This window comes from Chiloscyllium punctatum, chromosome 22, assembly GCF_047496795.1.
Source record: "Chiloscyllium punctatum isolate Juve2018m chromosome 22, sChiPun1.3, whole genome shotgun sequence".
NCBI lineage: Eukaryota > Metazoa > Chordata > Chondrichthyes > Orectolobiformes > Hemiscylliidae > Chiloscyllium > Chiloscyllium punctatum.
The window spans coordinates 88,437,032-88,446,771 of NC_092760.1; the positions used below are offsets into that span (position 1 = coordinate 88,437,032).

Genomic DNA, 9,740 nt, shown 5'->3' on the forward strand with positions numbered 1-9,740 from the left:
CCCCTGGGAAAAAGCTTATCTCTATCCACCCTGTCTATACCCTTCATGATTTTGTAGACCTCAATCAGGCCCCCTCTCAATCTCCTTTTTTCTAATGTAAACAATTCTAACCTACTCAACTTCCATCCCAGGCAACATCCTCAGAAACCTTCTCTGCACCCTCTCCAAAACGTCCACATCCTTTTGGTAATATGATGACCAGAACTGTACACAGTATTCTAAATGTGGTCGAACCAAAGACTTATACAATTTTAACATGACCTGCCAGCTCATATACTCAAAGCCCTGTCCAATGAAGGCAAGTATACCATATGCCTTCTCGACCACTCTATCCACCTGTGCAGCCACCTTCAGGGTACAATTGACCTGAACTCCCAGATCTTGGGATTTTTCCCAAGGCTCTTCCATTTACAGTATAGTTCGCTCTAGAATTAGACCTACTAAAATGCATCACCTCACACTTGCCCGGATTGAACTCCATCTGCCACTTTTCTGCCCAACTCTCCAGTTTATCTATATTCTCCTGTATTCTTTGACAGTCCCCTTTGCTTTCTGCTACTCCAATCTTTGTGTCATCTGCAAATTGCTGATCATACCAACAGTGCCCTCTTCCAGATCATTTATATATATCACAAACAACAGTGGCCCCAGCACTGACCCCTGTGGATCACCACTGGTCACCTTTCTCCATTTCGAGAAACTTCAACTACGACTGTGTCTCCTGTAGCTCAACCAGTTCTTTATCCACCTCGCTAGAACATCCTGCACACCATGTAACTTCATTTTCTCCATTAGTTTACCATGAGGAACCTTATCAAATGCCTTACTAAAGTTCACGTATATGACATCTACAGCCCTTCCTAGAGACAATCTAATCACTGCACCTTGGCAATCAATGGTATTACCATCACTGAATCCCTACTATCAACACCCTGGGGGTCACCATAGACCAGAAACTCAACTGGACTCACTCCATCAATACAGTGGCTGCAAGAACAGGTCAGATTTTAGGAACACTGCAGCAAGTAACTAACCTCCTGACTCTCCAGAGCCTGTCCACCATCTGCAAGGTACATGTCAAGCAGCAGTGTGTAGTACGTTCAAAATACAATGCAGAAATTCACCAAAGATTCTTGGAGACCACCTTCCAAACCTATAACCTCTTCCATCTAGAAGGACAAGGGGCAGCAGATACATGTGAACACCACCAGCTCCCCTCCAAGCCACTCACCATCCTGACTTGGAAATATATTGCTGTTCCTTCACTGTTGCTGGGTCAAACTGGTAGAAACCCCTCCCTAAGAGCATTGTGGGTCAACCCACAGCACATAGACTGAAGCGGTTCAAGAAGGCATCTCAACACCATCTTCTGAAGAGCAACTATGAATGGGCCATAAATGCTGGCCCAGCAATATTTACAACCCTTGAGTGAATTTAAAAAAGTCAAGATGGCGTGTGTCATGGAGGGAGCTTGGTGGTGGTGAATTGCACATTATTAGGGGCAAGGTCTGTTCAATCAGACCTTTAATCGAGACTCCTTCTGCTGTTTCAGGTGGATGTTACCATTTTTGTGGCTTTGTTTGCAATTCTGAAGCAGCCATGTTAAAAATTGATTATTTTAACTGCAATTTAGCTACACTGTTGGTTGGGGTTGTGGTCTGCTGCACTTGCCTTTAGTGCAGGATGCATTTATCAACATACAGACCCACATTCTTTGCAGACAGAAAGAACATGTACACACACTGTGCATGTTTCTCCTTGAGACAGTTAACAACCAGTCTCTGGTAAGTTCCTCTGGTAAATGCCTTGCCAGAGTCAACCTACTTGTTTCAATTAAAACAAAGTTTGGCAGCTAACTGCCAATCACTTGGTGATATATCCTTTATGATAACGTATCTAGCGATCAGCAGTCTCCTCTCATACTGTGCAAAACTATTGCTTGCCTTTACATTGATGTTTCTTGCTAATGTGAGCAAAACAAACACGTTTGACAATAGGCGCCATTTTCCAGCAATAACTGAAAGTTCAGCATGGCCTCAAATACTGAATGGCAATGCCAAAAGAAGATACCCTAAACATCTTACCTTGACATTCAACACTATTACCATTATCAAACCTCTCCCCGCCACCAACCTGTCACAACCTGGAAGATACTATTGAATAGAAACCAACCATATACATAGTGTATCTGCCAGAACATATTACAGACTGGAATTCTGCAGCATTTAACTTCCCTGTTGACATCTCAAAGCCTTTTCAATTTCTACTATTCACAAGTCAGCAATGTGATAGAATACTCTTCATTTGCCAGATCTTCATCTCCAACAATACTCAAAGTTTGACCCCAAGCAGCACAAAAAAAAAACAGCAGACTTGGTTAACATTTCATCCACTACTTCAAGCACTTACTCAACACACCACTGACTCTCTGTAGCAGCAGTGTGTACCATTTACACACTACATTACAACAACTCATGGTGGTTCTTTCACTAATACCTTCCAAAGTCATGAACTCTATCATCTGGAAGGGTATGTGCAGCAGATATATGGGAACACCACCTGCAAATCCCTCTCCAAGCCACTCACCATCCTCACTTGGAAATATATTGATTTACCATCACTGTTGCTGAGTCAGAACCCTGGTGCTCCTGCCTAGCAGTAGTGTAAGCGTATCTACATCCCAGCATCTGTCGCTGTCAGGAAGGCAACTCATCACTACCTTCTCAAGGGGTTAGCCAGCAATTAATCCCATTCATCCTTGATTGATCAACGATACAGTGTTTGATCAGAAAGCAGGAGAAGAAGTTCCATTTTGTTTATGTTATGTTTCTATCTGACATGCTTTGTTGGATAAATGACCCAATGGTTAAGAACACAACAGTTGTTCTCACAGTTTTAGTTAAATAACAACAGAATAATCACATTAAACACAGGATGTGATTGACCGAGCACTTTTATGCAGTCATCTTTTCAATTATTCAATGAAAGGTTAACTCATTTTTCTTAATGTTGCAGCTTGTTATGCGAGGAACTTTGGTCCTAAAGGACTGGGACATGGACAGTCTGGTGGAGCGTTACCCAGCACAGATTGAATAAATACCTTCTGGTACCTGTCTTCAACTTCTCTCCTCCCTTCTTCAACCACCCCTCACCCCCATTTAAACCAATACACCTCCCAGAAAAACTGGGAAAGCATTTGTACTAACATATAACCATCTTCATTCTTCACAGTGAAACATTTGAAATGCTGACAACCCACAGAAGAGGGAACGCTATAAGTGGTTAATAGAGGACAAGGTCCAACATATTTACAGATCCACTGTAAAACATTGATAAATTGCTTTATATCAACACTGAATGGATTTAAGAACAATAATAAAATATATTGTTGCATTGTTGTTATAAACTTATGAAAGGATCTATTAATCAAGCTTTGTAACTATAAATAAAGTATCATTGGAACCTAAAGAATTGGACAGCAGTCCTGACACTACTACTTTTACAACAAAACTTATCCATTATCCAAATGATTTGTTTTCACCCCATTTAACCTGTAACTTCCTAATGGTCACAGATGATCGTGGATTGTGCTGGGTTTTCTCATAGCCATCCTTTTAATCAGCCAAATGTCAGGAAAAATTGCTTCCTGCTCCTCCTTTAACTAAAGAAACCTTCATAACAAATTACCTGATATTTTCCAATTGGTTTACTCGTCCTTGCTTTGCCCAGGAATGGAGTGAAGCCAAGTTTAAAGTGCAATGGCATTATAATCCATCCTTGCTCTGGTCACCCAGGAAATGGGGAGTTGCTGGGACTGTGTATTTGGGGAAGTTTGTGATCATAGTTACCTAATGCAGGCATTTATAACTTGTAGCAATTTTCAGATGGTTTATTGAGATTGTTAAGAAGCAGTTTAGATATGATACATTAGTTAATGAGATAAAGGAAGTTTACAACATGAAAAATGAGGTCTGATTCTGAAGCTGTTCTAGAATGGAGGAGCTGGAGCTGAATCTTCAAATGGTGGAGTTTTTGTCCCTGTACTCTTTACAGGTAACAGTCTTAGGTTTTCACTTGGCCTAATGACAGGGAACTCCTGGTCATCTTCAAGAAGATTCTTCTGGATTCTCACTGGCTTTTTCTGTCTCTCTTTGTCGGTGTCTTTCTCGCACCCTTCTTTTCTTTCTCTGTCAATGTACATTATTTTGGGGACTGACCGTCTCTGCGGTGTCAATTACCAGTCTAAAATCCTTCAGCTAAACAGCAGGGCTGCCTACTCATGATACCAGGATGACTGCTGTCCCTTTACCCACTTCCATTTCTGCTCAGAACAAAACCGTCTTGTTTTTCCAAATAGGCTTGTGTGGCACCTGACAAATCTATCATTTACATTTGCAGAAGGCTGATTTCTGCTGTAACAGTCTCATATTCCACAGGAATTAAATACACAATATGAAAAGAATACAGTTTTAAAGGGGACCCTGATTTCCACAACAAAAAGAAGTTTGGGAAGGGTTTTCAAAAAGTGCTGTATATCAACAATCCTGGCTCTGTAAACAAAAGGAGATCTCAATTGGCTTAATCACCCTAGGTGTAGGCTTATTGTCAGTAACTGACTCATCTTCAGGCACTCCCTGAAAGTGCCCCATGTGTTTGGAGATGTACATTGTGTCACTGTCTTTGGATGAAAAATTAAATAATTGCTTTAGAACACTTAGACAGATTCAAATGAGTTTCCTTCCTTAAAAACCATTGGTGAACCAGATGGGGTTTCCCCCAACAGTTGGCAATGGTTTCATGGTCATCATGAGACTCTTAACCCAGTATTTTTATTGAATTCACATTTGTGGCAGGATTTGAACTAGGGTCCCCAAATCAGTACCTGAGTCTCTGGATTAACAATTCAGTGATAGTACCAAACACCATTGCCTCCCCTTAAAATGTGAAACCAGGAAATCTTTCAATCCCAATAGCAGCTTCCTATGCAACCACCTTCATAACTGCTGCCTCCTTCTCCTCACTCATAAACAGGAGGCAAAGTCCTATTTGAATAAAATGATCATTCACATTGCGCTTTGCTTGCTTTCCACACTCAATTGTTTCAAAGCTTTAAAATTAACTATAGGAAAAATTGTAATTGCAGTGATATTTTCTGATTTTATTCATGGGTTTTATCAGTGGATAAGCAGAGTGGACTCTGTTGTTTATTTAGTAGATTAGTTCTGAGCTCAGCATCATGTTTACCTGGATCTTCACTATGGTTAGGATTGTGTGAACATTCACATTGCTGAGAAAGCAGATAAAACAATGCTCTCTCCAACGTTTCCAACAATATAAACGATAAGCAATAAAACATGACCAACCTGCTGGAACTACCATTAAGCTCAAAATGAAGAAGTCACTTTAGACCTGAAATGTTAACTCTGTTTCTGTCCAAAAATGCTGCCAGACCTGCTGAGTTCCTCCAGCATTTTCTGTTTCTATTTCCAATCTCCCATCAATGACTTGCCACTTATTTGGAGACATCAATTCTCAATATTGTCTATTTTGCTCTCTACATGTTGTCCTCACACTAATCACGATGAAAACCTTTAGTATTCAAGTGTGACACTCCCCACCTCAAAACCTTCCTTCCAGCTGCCTCTGCTTTTCTCACTTTGCTCAAAATAACTATTCAAAACCAGCACTTTCTCTTTTGACTAGATATTCTGCAGCCTACTGGAACCAACGTGGAATGCGAGAGAACCTCAGTAGAGTTTGCAATGATCAGTGGAGAAAGAAACAGAGTTCACGTTTTGAATCCAGTGTGAATTCTTCAGAACTCAACATTGAGTTCAATAACTTCAGATCATAATCTCTGCCCCCATGTTTTTCTGTGATTTGTTTTTGGTTTCTTTCTTTATTCCTCTTGTTTTTCTCTTAGTTACTTTACTCTATTTCTACATCTGTGATTCTGCCATTTGCACTCTCTCTGGACATATCTTTCACTTTCTGCCACTATGATTCCAACCGCCGACTGGAAAGGCAGTGTAGCTGTCATGCTTGTATATACACAACTGATACATTTCCAGTCCAGCAGGAAGTTGGAATTTGCAGTACTGTCGTTAATTTCACTTTAGCAGATAAAGACGATTTAAGAAAAAGCATAAATTGCAAGCAACTATTATAAAATCTCACTCTCCATAGCCGGATGACTTATCCCAGCTCCCAAAATGTGATGTGATCTTAATCTCAACCAGAGTTTATACAAGCGTGGCACTTTAAGAGGTATCACTGCGACACACCTCACTGGGCTAGCGTACTGGAAATCAAGTCAAACCTTTGCAACTTATCACAAATGTGAAAAGATTGAACCATATGATCCAGAGCCCCCAGTTCATCTGATTGACGAGCCCCAGGTTAAACGGGTACAACACCCATTAGGTTTCTGTATTTAGCAGGAAAGCAGCTATTCATTACAAACATACTATTTTAACCAATGCAAGGAAAAAAACAAGAATTATAATGTGTAATTCTTTATAACTTACACTCTACCTTTCTGTTTAAAAAAACTCCCATACACACACAGACATGTAGAGTTGAGCCAAGGCACAATTATGATGGTGTGGGGAAGGTGTGTGTGTGGCATTACCACTGAACTCTTCATCCAGAGACTCTCATAACATGTTTGAATGTCATGAGAGACAGTGAAATTTAAGACAGATAAGCAGATAGATAGAGTGAGCCTAGAGAGACACATGAACAAGTGGATTATGCATGGTAACTCATGACAGATGAGATGAGAGCGGACGGTACAGAAATTGGGTTGCCGGTGTTGAAAGTGAGTGATCCAGCCTGGGAGTGGATGTGGGTAATATGATATGGAAGGACAGAATCAGGCTTTAAAGGTATTAAGCTCTATGCTGAGCCCCAGAGACTGCAGGGTTACCAAGCAGAAAATGCGTTGCAAATCCATAAAAAATTACCCAAGCTTTTAACTGCTCGTCACTTCAACACATCACTGTGTTCCCACACCAACCTCTGCCTTGGGCCTGCTGCAGTGCTCCAGCAAGACTCAGCACAAACTCAAAGAACAACATCTTATTTTCTACATGGGGACCCTTCAGTGTCTGGGATTGAACACTGAGTTCAATCACCCCAGAACCTGATCCCATCCTTCCATTTCTACACCCCCACCCCAGCCCACACCTGGTCCTGTTATGTCAGAGGCTACCTTTAGCATAGCCAATCCAATTTCATCGACTCTCCTGCCACATAATGTGGTTTGCTTTCAGCACAGACCACCAGCGCCCAGTATCACTTGTTCAGCTTCTCTCCTGCCCTGATCTACCATCCATAATAACCTGGATTTACCTACTCTTTTCATAGATCTCTCTCACTCTGGGCTCTGACTTCACTATCCACTCATCTCTCCCTTCCCCCCACCCCCCCGCCCCTCCCCCCCCCCACCCCCCCGCCCCTCCCCCCCCCCCACCCCCCCCCCATACTGCCCCCACCCCACCCCACCCCCAACCGCCCCCACCCCACACCCCCCCTCCCCATCAGCATAAATACTAGTTTTTCCCTAGCTGTGATCAATTCTGATGAAGAGTTGAAACACGAAATTGAAGGGCTTGAAATGTCAACTCTGCTTCTCTCCCTGCAGATGCTGAAAAACCTGCTGAGTTTTGTCCACAATTTCTGTTTGTGTTTCAGAACTGTAGACGCTGGAGGTGCTTGTTTTAGTTTAACTGCAGTGGGATATGGATGGATTATGTAAGTGGGCACAGATCTGACAATGTGTGGAAAGTGTGAAGTTGCCTGTTTGGCAGAAAGATTAACAAACAAAAACTTATTTCTCAAACAGTGAGAGGTTTCAGAGCTGACAGAGATATGGATGTCCTAGTAGATGAAATGCAGAAGGCTTGCATGCAGCTATAGTTTAATGTTTTACTAAACAGCTAAAAAGAATCAAGCTTTAAGATTGCATTTATTTCTAAGTATGAATTATAAAACTTGCCCATAACCATCTAGTTCTAAGTCTTTTTATTAATTACAAATAGTCAGAAAATCATTTTTATACCCTCAAAAGTGCAATGCTGTTACAGCCTTATAGTTATGAAGTAAACATGGATATAAAATCATTGAATACGGATCTGCATCCTCAAAGTGCAGTCATTTGCAAAACAGTTGATCCAGACAGCAATCTCATTTTGATCATTACCAAATATAAATCATGCTCAATCACACTCTGTGGATTCGGTTTCTCGACAGCCAACAGATACTTAACTATATTATAAAGTGATGTGCAGAGTTTCATATGGAGTCTATTCTGGACACTTACCTCAATCTGATGTCTTCAAGTTGCAAAATCAATTTAAGACCCTACACAATCTCCTACTCCAGCCAGTTCTGCAAGACTGTCATATTACCTTAATTCTGGGCTTCTGTACATTGTAGAATTTAAACACTCCATCATTTGTGCTCCCTCCTTCATTGACTGGACCTAAAGATATACTATTGCTGCCCTAAATGTCCTGATTTCAGACGAACCTTAAAACCTGCTTTATTCACCAAGGTTTTGGTCACCTCTCTGAGAATCTCATGTGGCTCAGTTACAAATTTCACCTGATAACACTTAACGTGAAGTGCCTTGGGATGTTTGAGTGCATGTTCTTGCTATATACGTTTTTGTTGTTCATAGATGCACTGTTATTTTATGACATTAGCTCTAGATCTATATTAGTTTCAAATGAAAAGTTGCTACAATGCAGAATTTAAAAGCAAAGAAAATCTCAAGTGGTTAGTAAGTTGACAATGACCATAAATCTGGACTCCATGCAGCATTTTGTACCTTTCATGTTAAAGATTATAACCCTTGTATACTAAATTAAATCAGCTTTACTTATGCAACAGAGAATAACAGATCACACAAGTAAAGGCAATTAATTAGTGAAATATACATCTTCAATAAACAAATAACGGCAGGCAACAACAGCTACATAAACTGTCAAATATCTGCAAATTTTCACGTTTACACTGTTTGGCCAACAGTCCAGAATTTCTCTGGAATCAGTTAATTTTCTTTGTTGGACACTGCTGTGGAGAAGTAAGAAGAAAAGTAAAAGGGATATTTCCCTTCTCATCACCCCCAAACTTTCTTCAAACATATTAGTTTAGTTAAAAATAAAAATCCAAACAGAGGCTTGAATGGTCAGGATGAAATGAAGAAATCTGTCCAACCATGATTTGGAGGTGCAGGTGTTGGACTGGGGTGTACAAAGTTTAAAAATCACACAACACCAGGCTATAGTCCAACAGGTTTATTTGGAAGCACTAGTTTTCAGAGCACTATTGTGGAGGGCACAATTGTAAGGCACACAATTTATAGCAAAAGTTTACAGTGTGATAGAACTGAAATTATACATTGTGATTTACATACAAAAAAGTGAAACTATCACGGTCATTCTAACAGATGAGAGACTTAACAATCAAGGTATTTTCCAATGTAGAATTTCAGTTACATCACACTGTAAACTTTTGCTATAAATTCTGTGTCTTACAATTGTGTCCTTCACAACCACCTGATGAAGGAGCAGTCTCCGAAAGCTAGTGTGCTTCCAATTTAACCTGTTGTTGTGAGATTTTTTAAACTCTGTCCAACCACAGTTAGTACCCTGTAATCACTGAGGAAGCTGGTCAAACTTTGGAATTAAAGTAATCATTTGGTCCCTAATAAGAAACCACAAACAAACACTAAA

The 9,740-nt window shown here is 40.5% G+C and overlaps 1 protein-coding gene across 2 annotated transcripts in view; it reads left to right on the plus strand.

The window, feature by feature from the left end:
* Window positions 1-3,406, plus strand: part of csrp3 (cysteine and glycine-rich protein 3 (cardiac LIM protein)) — a 39,232-nt gene extending 35,826 nt beyond the window's left edge. Inside the window, exons 6-7 of one of the 2 annotated variants that reach the window (XM_072591774.1) lie at window positions 3,016-3,106; window positions 3,232-3,406. In XM_072591774.1, the coding sequence (XP_072447875.1) occupies window positions 3,016-3,092 (77 nt within the window). In that variant the 3' untranslated portion in view covers window positions 3,093-3,106; window positions 3,232-3,406. Of the gene's footprint in view, window positions 1-3,015 lie in introns of both variants that reach the window. The other variant, XM_072591773.1, reaches the window with a different exon arrangement.
* Window positions 3,407-9,740: the final 6,334 nt, after the last annotated feature.